The 13,215-nt window shown below is 31.3% G+C and overlaps 2 protein-coding genes across 2 annotated transcripts; both read left to right on the forward strand.

The window, feature by feature from the left end:
• The first annotated feature begins 365 nt into the window (after positions 1-365).
• Positions 366-2,416, forward strand: LOC139086506 (uncharacterized). Its single transcript, XM_070634970.1, has 3 exons — positions 366-376; positions 441-1,707; positions 1,767-2,416. The coding sequence occupies exons 1-3, from the start codon at positions 366-368 to the stop codon at positions 1,983-1,985; spliced, it is 1,497 nt and encodes a 498-aa protein (XP_070491071.1). The 3' UTR covers positions 1,986-2,416.
• A 596-nt stretch (positions 2,417-3,012) lies between these two features.
• LOC139086507 (uncharacterized) lies at positions 3,013-4,532 on the forward strand. The gene is made up of 2 exons (XM_070634971.1): positions 3,013-3,108; positions 3,166-4,532. Exons 1-2 carry the CDS (start codon positions 3,086-3,088, stop codon positions 4,424-4,426), a joined length of 1,284 nt encoding a protein of 427 aa, XP_070491072.1. The 5' UTR covers positions 3,013-3,085; the 3' UTR covers positions 4,427-4,532.
• The last annotated feature ends 8,683 nt before the right edge of the window (positions 4,533-13,215 follow it).

A 13,215-nucleotide genomic window follows, 5' to 3' on the forward strand; every position in this document is an offset into this window, starting at 1 on the left:
GTCGTGACCTTTTAGATGATGAATTATGGATTTTGATAATGGAGTCATTTGGGATGTGTAGGAGAGAATTTTGAAGATCATTGCCAATGCTATTTCTTGGGGGTTGTAAGGTCATTTATGAAGCTATGTTGTTTTATGCTTAAAATCAGAGATGTTCATTATGTGAGTCGTAGATGCTCGTCATTTCTAGATCTAGTCGTAATTTCTGATTTTTACAGCTGATTCACACAAATTTGTAATATGAAATTAGTTCATAAAAAGACTAAAATTATTTAGTTTATAATTTGAGCTCAACTAAATCACTCTTAATTTCAATTAGGTTTCATAAATATATTTGAAGTTCAACAAGTCAAGTGATCTACATAATGTCACTTGTGTAAGTGTATATCCTCATAAGATGCAAGAATTAGACAAAAATAATATTTTTTTTTTAATTTCAGACTAATTTTACTACATTTCCTTGTAACTGTTTACTCATTCAATATTCAGTGCAGTTATTTTACTATCAAGTGGCCTGCAATAGATTCAGTGTATGGTTGTAATGTTCAAAATAATCTTACGGTATTACCAAAGGGACTTTCAATTATAGAAAATGTTACCGGATCTCATAATAATGGATACAAAGATAAAAATGTGACAGCATTTTACTCAATGAATAAAGGTTTTAATTTTTTTCCATATGGACTGCACAATAAGTTTGAAAATCTCAGAGGAATAGCAATTAAAAATGACAAACTAAATGAAATTCATCAATTTGATTTGAAATTTTTCCCAAAACTGGAACTGTTTGAAATTTATTTCAATGAAATTGAAGTTCTCGAGGATCATCTTTTTGCCTATAATCAAGATCTTAAGTATGTAAATTTTCAAGGAAACAAAATAGTTCACATTGGATTACAGGCTCTTGCAAATTTAGAGAACTTATCATATTTAAGATTTAAAGATAATCTTTGTATTGACATAGATGCTGAAAATTCAATCGATGCAGTTAAAGTCATCAAGACTGCAAAGTCAAAATGTTATAATCCGGATTTCAACAATTTACAAGATGAGCTAACAAAACTTGATCAAACCAAGTTCTGCGCTAGTTCGGAAACCTTTCCAATATTTGAACAGAATGTAAAAGACTTTGAAAATCGATTGAATAAGTCAAAGTTGGTCCAGCCATCAAATATGAAGTTGAGATTAAAAATGATATCAGAATGGAGGAATCAAATGATGACTGTAAAAAATGAGACATTGAATCTGATGCACACATTACAAAGTAAAATAGCAAATGATATGACATCAGCAAGTATGATTGAATCATCATCCATGAATATAAGCTCAATTGCTACAACGAATTTAGATTTGATAAGCAAAAGCATGAAAAGATTCTCTGATGAATTTAGACAAACCGCCAATGAAATACAAGATTCGCATGCTTCGTCATTAACTCTTAATCATAACTTAATGGCTCTTGAAAAGGTTTTGAAAGTCTCAATTAAATTACAACGATCGGAAATGATCATTAATAATAACCTCAAAAATATATTAGACAGGATTAATAAGATTCAAACTGACATAAATCATAAGTTTGCAACAATAAATGCATCAATTAGTGATTTAACCACAGCAGTGACAATGAAATCTGGATCTGTAACAAGCCTTTTAGGTGTTATTAAAGATGACATATTAAAGTCATTGGATGGTATTAAAGATTCTCAGGTAATGTATTTTTTCACTAGTTAAATCACAGAAATTTAACATGTTAGTCCTAATTTAAGGAACAACTGATCCAAGAAGTAACCATTTTAAAAAATATTCCCAAGAATCCTGTTGATCAACTCTGTTTGTCAAGGACTGAATATCTCGAAAAATTGTTGATTACTCGCAAGGAACATGGAATGCCTGACAAAGTTAAAATTATTCTGATGTCTGTTTATGGATTTTTTCAAACAATTATTGTGGTTGTGATTTATAAGAAATTTTTTAGCGATAATTAACACAAGTTAGAGTAACTGTGACTCCGGTTTAAGTCTGGCATCAAGCAAGAGTCACGCTGGTGTGGTGTTGGATATTAGATCGTTTAACTGACTTGTGCAATTCTGTATAATCAGTGTAGTGTTGGATTCAAAATAGTTCTTATATTTTAATTTTATTAATATTAACCCGAGCGGCACAAATGTAGAAGACTCCACCACGGAACTTTTAAGGCTTAGCTGAAGCTGTTTTATTAACACCAAATGAAAGGCGCCCTTTTTGGAAGCCTTATGACCGCCAAATGTAGCCAATTTCCATTTGATGCTAATAAAAGAGGTGTATGCGGAGCCTTCTTCATTTGTGTTGCTCGGGTAATTTATCAAATATCTTAAACTTAAAATGGCAAAATTCATTTATATTCAATATATTTTATTTTTTTTTAAATCATGATATTTTTAACCTATTTAAAATTTAAATAAAGTGTCAGTATTTTGACTTATTAAGTAAAAATTGTTCCCCTACCCCAATTGCCACAAATTCTTTTCTTTTTCTTCTATTGCTTAAGTTGTCATAAAATCTCATCGATTTAAAAGCGATTTGTAATAAATGAATTAATCAGAATTCGTAATACTATGCGTATTAGTCAAGCTTCATTTAACACTGAAAACTCAGATTAAACATAAGAACATATCAGAACAATATTCTGATATGAATCATATTTTAAACCACAATCAGTCTATTTTAATGAAAAGGATTATTCAGACTATCTGCTTCGAAAATTCGTTATTTTGCATAACAAAATAAGTGAACAGTCTCTAAAAAGTTTGAAATATTTCCTACTAAACTGACGCAGATTATTTTATAATGAGAATAAGTCATTAAAGTGAATAAGACTGAATAATATTTTTTTAATCATGACCCCAGATACGGAATCAGAGCCTTTATCTCTCATATATAATTGCAATATTTGAATGTGTCTATTAACCCTTAGTACTATTCTTTTGACTTAATCTCTAATCTCTAATGATTCATCTGTAAAAATGTTTCATACTTTTGTTGAATTTAAAGCTGGAACTTTACTGATTTTAGTATTGCCTGTTTATTAAGTCAAACAATCGCAAAGATGAGGATCAAAAATTATTTAATGTAAATTTTAAAAAATTTATTTATCAAATCGTATCTAATGACTTTAAATCTTTACAGATTCATCATTGTCGCATCTATACACTTCAATATATCTGAGTCAGCATCTACTAAGTGTCATCATTATCAAGCTGAGTGGAGAACAATATCGAAAGTATACTTATGTGACGTCAAGAATAATCTAAATTTAGAATCAAGACAACTCGCAATTATAGATTCATCAAATGGAACTCATAAAGGAGATAAAAATGATACTTACGTCACCGGATTCTTAGCGGACAATAAAAACATGAAATATTTTCCGAGAAATCTAGAAAATTTTTACCCAAACTTAAAAGCAATTGCTATTTTTAATGGTCGAATAAAAGAAATTGACCAAATGAATCTAAAGCCTTTTCCAATGTTACTAGAACTAAATTTGAACAACAATGACATTGAAATTTTGGACGAGAATCTGTTCTTCTACAATCCATTACTAGAATATGTTGAATTTTCGAAAAATAAAATTTATTTTATTGGATTGAGAATATTTGATGAACTTAAAATGTTGACTGTCTTAAAATTAGAAATGACTGCCTGCATTGATGAAATAGAAGAAACTGTGAATAAAACAAAGAAAATTATCAACAATGTTAAGCAAAAATGCAGTAATTTGGACTTTTTTGGAGTTGAAAAGGAGCTTAGAAAACTTGAGGATTCTCTTATCTGCGTCAATTCCGAAACATTTCCATATTTTGAGCAGAAATTTAAGACTATTGAAATTCAATTCAAAGAATCAAAATTACCTCAGCCAGCATCACTTGAGAAGCGATTCAAGGAAATTGAAAGTTGGAAAAGCAAAAATATTTGGAATGTTAAGGAAGGTCTTAAAAGCATTGAAGGATATATAACAAGTGTTAATACCAAAAATGGAAGCAAAAGCCTCACAGGACAAACTGAACAGTCAGATCAATTATTGTCAATAATCAGCAAACAACATAAATTATTACATTATGTGAATCAAAAGATTCTCAGCAACTGGATTGTACATCAGGAAACTATCGCTGACCTCCAAGATGAAATCAGCTCTTTCGAAATTCTCAAAATAAACAACATTGAAGAAATCAACGATAAAGTCTTGAAAATGACGAAAATGCTAAATTTCGTTGTCAGTATCAATAATACAATTATGCAATTGGATGACATTGAAGACTCAATTCAGGAATATGATGAAAAGTCGACTGATTTATATGAGATGGGGAAAATATTGTTCATTGCCATTTTTGGACTCTTTCAAATCGGAAGTTTGACTTTAATTGTTTATAAAATGATTTTGCATTAATTTAAAGTTCAAGTTTGAATTTGAAGGATTGATATTAGAGATTAACACTGTATCTACATCAATCTATATGATTCTTACATTGGTTACAAGTAGTCAAGTCTTTGCTTACTTCATAAAGTCCTGATAATTTATGAAAATTAAATGTTCATCCTTAATTCAAATCATAAAATAAAAAATATCTTTAAAAATTCATATATACGCTAATATTCAGAAATGCCAACGCTAATTACAGCTAATTACCTCAAATGCAATTTCCAGAATTCAATCGATTAAAGACACCATCATTAAATGCTTCAATATTTAATTAATTCCAAGTAAAATGTTATAATGGACATAAATTCATGGTCATAAATTCCATATCAATAAGCTCATCCAAGTTATCATGAAAAGCAGTATGAAGCACAAGAGAAAATTTTTCTAAAAAAATCGATTTTTATTCATCAAATGCACGAGTTTTTCTGCTATCTTCTCATTGGAAGTTTCCATTGAATTTCCCATAATTCCTTATCACACACACACACACCCAAGACGCCCAAAAAAAAAAAAAAAAAATTTGCGCTCTCCATGCCGTTCCAATCCTGTTATCAGCATAAAAATCATGGACATGAAGGAAAAGTGCTTTCGCAAAAAGAGTCTGAGACATTGAAAAGGAATCACAAACACGAGTATGAGAATTGGAATGACGAATGAACTTGTTTTGATGTTTGCTTTTATTCATGAATATTTTTTAAGCTGTTTAATGATTCCGGCAGTCAGAAGCAATTTCTTCTCAATTTATCAGTAAAATGTTGTTATATTGAAGGTCTAGTCAGGCAGATGGAGTGAATACGAGAGAAAGAGAAATGAAGATTATTTTTGCTCAATTATTAATGAGCAGGCTATAAAAAATGCATGTCATTTGATACTGCGTCGGAAAAAAAGGAGAGAAAAAAGTATAAAAAATTCATAAATAAAATGAAAATTTCCAAGTCTCATTCCAATTCCTATAATTTGCTCCTTCTTCCGGGTGGAGTATCCGTTGGTCTGAAGCTTGACCAAATGTAAATTTCATTCATTAGTTATCCGACCCATGCATGCACATATACATTAAATTTAATTTCTTATTTCCTCTGTGCTCGGCCTAAAATTCTCCTTTTTTTTTTGGAACCATCATGATAGAATGGACAAAAAGGGATGAATCTTCAATGTACAGTAACAGAGGAATAAGCACCATTTCGATCGCATTTGTGATACTGAATAAATTTTTTTTTTCCTTCTTTTTTTTCCTTATTTTATTTTGAATCATAAAATATTGAGTACCTTAAAGGGCAATACTTACATCGTATTGGTTGTGAAAATGCGCATTTAGGTATTTTCTTGTTTTCTTTTGAACAGACATGATGTGAGGAGGAATGGTATTGGGACAGGAGTGTAGTAAGGGTGAGGAGAAGATGAGGGGGTAAGCTGGGTGACATAGAAGGGGGTAAATGACATGAGGTCTGCAGATTAGGCTGTATTGTAATCATGGAATATACGGTTAACTCTTGACTCAAAGGCTGAGATCAGTCATGGAGCAATGAACATCTATATTGAGTCCTCCGGGCACTTGTCCTTCCATTTATCCTATTTTTACCTCACAGACTCTAGTTAATGAGTCATAGACTGGAATATACCCAAAGCTCCGACTCAGAGAGCTACAATCTACAAGCTAGGGCACTTAAAGTAGCTATTCAAGTCCAAAGTTCCTCTTTATGACCGACTATTCTGAAATTCATTCCTTTCTAGTGCCCGAGCATGCCCTTACTCCACCACTGACACAAGTAGAAGCATTGGAAGCCTCTTACAATATTGTGATACACATACACAAAAAAAGGTAGCGTTATACAAATTTTGTCTCATGAAGATGCTTTGAGTCATGAATAATAAATTGTAAAAACAAATAATAAATTGTCTTCAAACTCAACTCACTTCTTCTCTGCTCTTTCTCTCTTCGTCTCGTTCGCAAAAACTTTTGGTACTTTGTGCTTTCAATGGATGAGAATTTGATGGGAACAAAAAATTTGTGCCTTATTTTTGCGCTTCCATAAATTTTGTAGATAATTCAATTGGTAGGATCTCTTTTTTTATATTCAAAAAATTTAATCTATTTTATTCTTTCATAAAGTTATAATCTTGAGTGTTTTAGGAGGTTGACTTTTATGTGGGAGAACAGTTGACGAGAGATGCTTTGTTGTTATTGCTACACATAACATAACTTTTTGTATGATTATTATGATTTTTTAGAATGTATGTAGAGTTGGATATTATAAAAGTATAAAATGGGCTAGAATGTAGAATGGAAACTTGTTTTGGTGTGATTTTGATGGGGTTAGGCTCACATGGCTCCTTAGAAAGGCTGGAATGTGAATGAACTGTCATAAAATTGAAGACTATCAATGATGAATGTGGTCAATATCCTAATAATGATCCTAAAAGTTGAAACTAGAACTACTATATTGAAGCTAGAATTACAAGAACTTAGGGAGTCCAGACTCCAACAAGCCTCTTCAACTATTGATTCCTACCAACTCTGTTTGAATCTAAACATATGATTTTAGGTAAAACAAGAAAGCTAGACATCCTATTACAACCCTAATTATGATTTTAAATTCACAGCATTGAATTGCTTTGAAATTCAACATTTTTCAGCTAATTTGCTTTTACATCATTAAATTAATAACACAAACATCCTTCAAAATAGCTTAATTACATATTATTGCCAAAATGCAAAGCAGTAATTGTCAAATATTTTGTATCTGAAAGCCGAGCTTATTAATTTTTTTGAGCAAATTTTCATATCAATTACCAATAGTTTCAATAAATGTGCATTAATTAGTGCGCTCAACATCAAAGTTTTGTGCTGATGTAAAATACTTAAACTGCTTTTACACATCATAATTATTATGAGCACCCAATTATTACTGTAATGAAATTCGTGTTTGCTTTTAGAAGCTTAATTAAGGCTTTAAGTTGTTGTGTCATATTACAGAATTTTGGGTAGGATACTATTTGATTGATTTTGGAGGCTACAAAAATAGTTAAAATGTAAGAGTTTTGAGAATTTTATATTAAGTCGAGCCAATTAAAGCCGACTTTGAGCTTTGACATTGGCTTGACATTAACTTGTCATAACTTAATTCTGTCAACTTGAAAATTAGCCCGACATAAAGTCGAACATATAGCTGCCACCTATTGGATATAACACTATTTTTAATCCACAAATTTGACCTCTTTAGTATCGCATTTTGCTTCCCATTCAAGCCTATCCCTCTCCATTTGACAAAGCTCTTAATCAGGAGCCAAAAAAAAAATAATTGTCAAGCAAGAGTAACTAAAATTTTCGGTCGACTTAGCTCAAGGATATTCGTGATCTATCATGCTATTTTCTCGTCAGCCTTGGCCTTTTTTTAATTCCATTACATCCGTCATCAGGGTTTCATTGGAGCCGTTTTCACGTCATTCTCTAATTCATTACATTTTCCTAATATTTTATATACAATGGAACGAGAAGTAGAATAAAGTAGAAAGAAAATTCCTTCACCAATTTGACTCCATAAATATATTTCTTCCGCATATATACATTTTCTTCTTATTATTCGTTATGCTTATCGAGTGGAGTTTATCAATGTAACTGATGAAAATGAAATGAAATGAAAAAATTCAATTTTCTAACATTCCTCGAATCGACATTTTTTTTATATATTTTATTCCTATTCGTTATTCTTCTCCTCTCTCCATGGTTAATATGCTGAGTGTTAAGAGTCTACGTTGCGCATTTACTTTTCAGCGTGATCTTAATCTCTGTCAAAAGTAAGAATTCGTGATTAAAATCCCAGAAACGGTCGTGCAGAAAATAATAAAATATTATGGAAATATTTTTTGTAGCTTTTACGTTGATTTTTTTTTGCAATCTCCTCTCTCCTCATGGTGAATGCTTTTGGTTATAGAGGGATTATCCATAAATTACATTTAAGTCTAGTCGCACGCGATAGGCATACAACAATAATCAGAAAAGCTTATATATACTCAGGAAAAAAAAAGAAAAATTCATTTTTCAGAGCTTTTTTCTTCTCCTCAAAAAAAAAGTAAAGTCGCAGTAAGAATGCGGTAGGGCAATAATAATATTGTAGCTTGAAATTAGCATGATATATCAAGATATTCATAAAACTTTGTGACATGAGGGAAATTTTTCAAGCATACTAATAACATAATACATTGGGCTTACTATTTCCTTACCTTAAATCATGATCTGAAATTTTATTGTCAACGTGGAAAGCCACTTATATGATGCGACATTATGAGTTAAGCTCTCGAACTTTATCCATCTCTCTCATTTTGCCTTATTACTTTCTTTTTTGCAGTGAAAAATTTTTGTTGCGTTCCTTTCGTGATATGTTTCCTTTATGCCAGAGGAATTTTGTATGCGATACAGCTACTCACATTCTTTCTTTTTTTCCATTCGTTCAGTATGCTTTATTATTTTTTTATTTTTTTCAATAGAAATCCAAGAAGAAAATGGAGTTTGAAGGAATGTGGCTAAAGAACGCAGTTTTATAGTTTAGAACAGTTGTGAGCAACTTGTGGGCCGCGGGGCACTGGTGAACAAATGTCATGAACCGTCAGTCATGCTCGATTTCAATTGAGGCTTAAGGAATATCCATTTTATCCATTTTGTCCATTATTGGATTAGATTTGATATTTTTGAACTTCCGCGTGTAACTGGGGTGGTACTTTCGACTATTTAGATCACTTCTCCATCTTTTATCCTTCCTCACTTAGCTAGTCCATGCTTGCCTCTTCCTAGAAAGTGAGTCTTCTTTGACTAGACTCAACAATTCAATATCGGACAGCCAGACATACATCAACATCAATAACATCTCACAATTCCAAAAAAGTAATCCCAAAAAAGGAAACATACAGTTGAGGAATTCACTTAAAGGAAAGAAAAAGGCCTCGATATATTTTATTTAAAGAATGAAAGAAATTAGAGTCTCGACCTAAAAATTAAATTTGATGGAAAATTTTAATTTATCGCCTGCATTCACATTCATAGCCTTGCCTGCCTTTTTTTTCTCTTTCATGCTCATGTTCATGTACATTTAAGATTGATTTAACTATTCACATCAAGTATTTTTCATCATGGTTAACGCCAGTTTCCTTTCGTTTCTATTACGTTGCACGTTAATTAATGTGATATTTCTCACCTCTTTCAATTTCACCCTCGCTTTGAATTGAGCAACTCTCGTTTTTAAATGCTGCGTGGAAATTCAAATGCAAAATGGTATTGAGTGGGAGTTGTTTAAGAATGATGTTGAATGTGAGGATGTGGATAGTAGATTGGTATAGACAACAGGATGGGTTTTAGATCGAATTGATTTAAATGCAGATTTTGAGAAGTCTAAGAACTCACGGAGAGCAGCTGTTGATAGAGATAGCATAGTATTTGATATCATTAATTGACAGACGGAAGCCAGCAATGGAGGCAGCTTTAGAATAAGTCTAAGAGAGTTCATTGATCACAATTGATCTGTACAACCAACAAAGTAAGTAAATAAGCTTTGAGAAGTCAAAAGAACTCAACCTTCAAATTCAAATTCAAAGTCACATCATTAACGATCAACCCCATTTGTACTATTTGCGCTTTTCACTCTATTCAAAGGTCGCAGACTCATAATTTTTCTCTCTTATCGTTAATTTACACTAATCTGAATCTCGGCAAATAATCAAGCTTTAAGGAAACCTTTAAGGTACACAAAAATTTTAATTTCATTGCTTAGAAAAAAAAGAAGGAAAATGAAATCAAGATTAGAGGAAGACGTAAATAAGATGTGCTGGCCATCTAATTAATTTTCAAGAAGGATATATAATTAGAAATTTATTACGTTGTCATCGCAATAAAGCTTCCCAATTTTCTGTTGATGAAAGAAAAACTTTTACGTTCTTTTCCGCTCCACAAAATTGAAGTTTTTCTTCTTCCTATTTTTTTTTACTTTTATGTTTTGAGTGCTTTGACATGCCATGTCTCTTTTCATTCTTATTTTTTTTTATTAAATTTTTATTAGATTAGGAAGAACTTCTTTTTAATATTTTATGGTCCGACTGAAGAACAAAATGTTTGTCTTGACAAGATTTTTTTTTTCTTTCGTGACGTCAAAAGAATAATGGATGAGAATGGAAAGAGATTTTGATAACAGAAATGCTGTCTCGAAGGTGCCCGTGACGGATTTTTGTATTTGAGAATTAAATTGGCGGAAATTCGGAGCTTTGATTCGATTAAATGAAGACAACTTTTTGTTTGAGATCTTTGGGAGTTACTTGGTCTATAATGTGTCAATCTTTTTAATTTTTAATTTGGATGACTGCTGTGAATGTTAAGTTTGAAAGTTGCAGAGTCACCATTTGGGAATCAATTCTTCAATTGTTAAAAGTTTTATTGACCTTTTTTAACAAAGTTATGTAGCTTTATTTCTTGGAATCGGAAGTGACTTGAACATTTTTATATTCACAAATCCACTGATTTGGTATTCTAGTCGCAAACTTACTTTTTTGTGAATTATTGTCCAATTTTCTACTTAAAACAGAGCTGTCATTTTAAATTGTAAAATTTGAGTTATCACAAAATTAATAGTAAAGAGACACAAAATCTCGAGTGGACAGACTTCTTTTTGACTTGTACACAATGTCTGATTCTAAGACGAAGAACGTTATCGTAATGCGACTATTGTCGTCCTTCAAATGACATTCAAATTATTTTCATTTGAGGACAAATGGTCATAACGTCGTCATAGTCATGGTATGTCACTTGAACTTATATGAGCGAGCAACAGTGGTAATAATTAGACAAGTTATTATGACTGGCAAATTCTTATAACTCAATTGTGGGTAATCTATGGTCTTTGGCCACATATAATTCCAGTCGAGGTTTACAACCATAGTGTGTCGCAAAAATAAAGGGTTGTCCACCACTGTTGTAAGTAGACAGTTGGATGACGATGACATTAGCTATCTTTAGAACCAGTACTCCATCCTATCGTGATATATCAAAGCAAAAACTAATTATAATAACCGTTGAAAATTTAGTGTAAAATTAAGCAACATTGAGAGTACAATATTGTAAAAGATCAAACATACTTTTGATTGGGGAGTAGCCATGGATATCAAGAATTCAAAAGTGTGTTAAAGGCTCAAACAAATGAAAATTAATCTCCAATAATTTTGTAAGAAAAAGTACGAGAAATTCCAATTTTCATCTTATTTTTCATCACGACTTCGCAGAAGGATTACAAAATCAATTAGGCAATGGCAACAAAATCATCACTATAGATACCGATAATGTTATTAAAATATCTGTTCAAAAATAATTAATAAGATATCAAATCAGTTGGAATTATTGTGAACTAGATAATATTCCAAATAAATGAATACCCATCCTAGGTGATGTGACTCATTTAATTCAAGATTAATCCATTATCATCAACACATAATCAACAGATCAAATTCTATAAAATACTTGTAATAATATTCCATAAATTTCTAATTGGCTTAAAGCTATTTTTATACCGATTTAATGTTATGAGATTCGTTGTGTAGGTGATGAGCACAAGTATCGTAAACGGAGTTCTAAATTACACTATGTTGTTTTTGTGCTGTCTACTGTTATTTAATATTGAAAACAGTACTGTAATTTAAATTAAAATTGATTTAAAAATATCTTGTTTTGAACAGCTATTGTTGGGAATCTAGGAAGTGAAAGTGTAGAAAATTCAATGGAAAATTTTGGATAAAATTAGATTTCGTGAAAATGTGTTCCTTCGGGACTGAAACTCTAGGAAGTAACTAGCATTTTATCATATTGGGTGTATCAGTGCACAACTCCAGTGAAGTGCCTACACGTTATTGTAAAATCACTTACAGAAAAGTGAAATTTGCTAGAGAATCTGAAATTAAAGAGCGAATCTGATGTCTTATTACATTCGTAAGCTAAAAATAGAGTCAACTTACCTGTTCAGATGATAAGCTTGTTGTGTAGGTATCAGGGTACCATTTGGGAAGCTCATTGTTTATTAAGGATATCTGAAGTCGACTCAACTTGAGGAGAATCGACTTAACTTAACCTTTGACGATTTCTTGTTGACTTTGTATTCATAAGCAAGCTCTAAGATCGCATATAATGACATGATTCACTTATCTTGCCACAATATTAGAAATGACACAAATTAAATTACTCAAAATACACCACAATCTAGAAAAATCTCAAACTTCAATTTTAAATCAAATTATTTTTCATTTGTCAGCAACAAAACGAATATTCACATCGTTAAATTCTCAGCGGTTTTAATTAATTTTTTCCCCCTTTCCATTCTTATATAAATTCTCGTTATATTTGATGTGCAGCTTTCAAGCGATTCCCAAGAGTTCAAGAGAAAAATAGAGCATGATTGTGGCAAAAAAAATAAATTCACACAAAAAAGCACATTGACTTGAGACTATACATTATTATTCATTATGTTCCTTCTATTTTCTTTTTATTCTAAAAATGTTACAATTTTTCACATTGCTTAGAGATTCGAAGGGTTTTTTTTTGTGTCAGGCATTGAGCTATAAATAAAGCTAAAAATGCGACAAAGCAACACAAAAAAAAATGTCTCAACTGAAGCGTAAGGAAACCTTCTCTCATTTTCTTCTACTGTCTTTGTCTTATGCCACTTACCCCATTTTAAAAGTTAAGCTCTATGGAAATAGCTCTTTTGGTACCCAAAGAAGTGAATAGC

This window comes from Chironomus tepperi, unplaced genomic scaffold (genome assembly GCF_022539635.2).
Source record: "Chironomus tepperi strain 1889 unplaced genomic scaffold, CSIRO-AGI_Ctep_v1 contig_85, whole genome shotgun sequence".
Lineage (NCBI taxonomy): Eukaryota > Metazoa > Arthropoda > Insecta > Diptera > Chironomidae > Chironomus > Chironomus tepperi.

Excerpts from the sequence above, each read along its gene's own strand:
- LOC139086506 (XM_070634970.1), top strand. Across the intron at positions 1,708-1,766 it reads ATGGTATTAAAGATTCTCAG|GAACAACTGATCCAAGAAGT; the intron begins GTAATGTATTTT and ends TCCTAATTTAAG.
- LOC139086507 (XM_070634971.1), top strand. The coding sequence starts at position 3,086 with ATGAGGATCAAAAATTATTTAAT. Across the intron at positions 3,109-3,165 it reads AGGATCAAAAATTATTTAAT|ATTCATCATTGTCGCATCTA; the intron begins GTAAATTTTAAA and ends AAATCTTTACAG.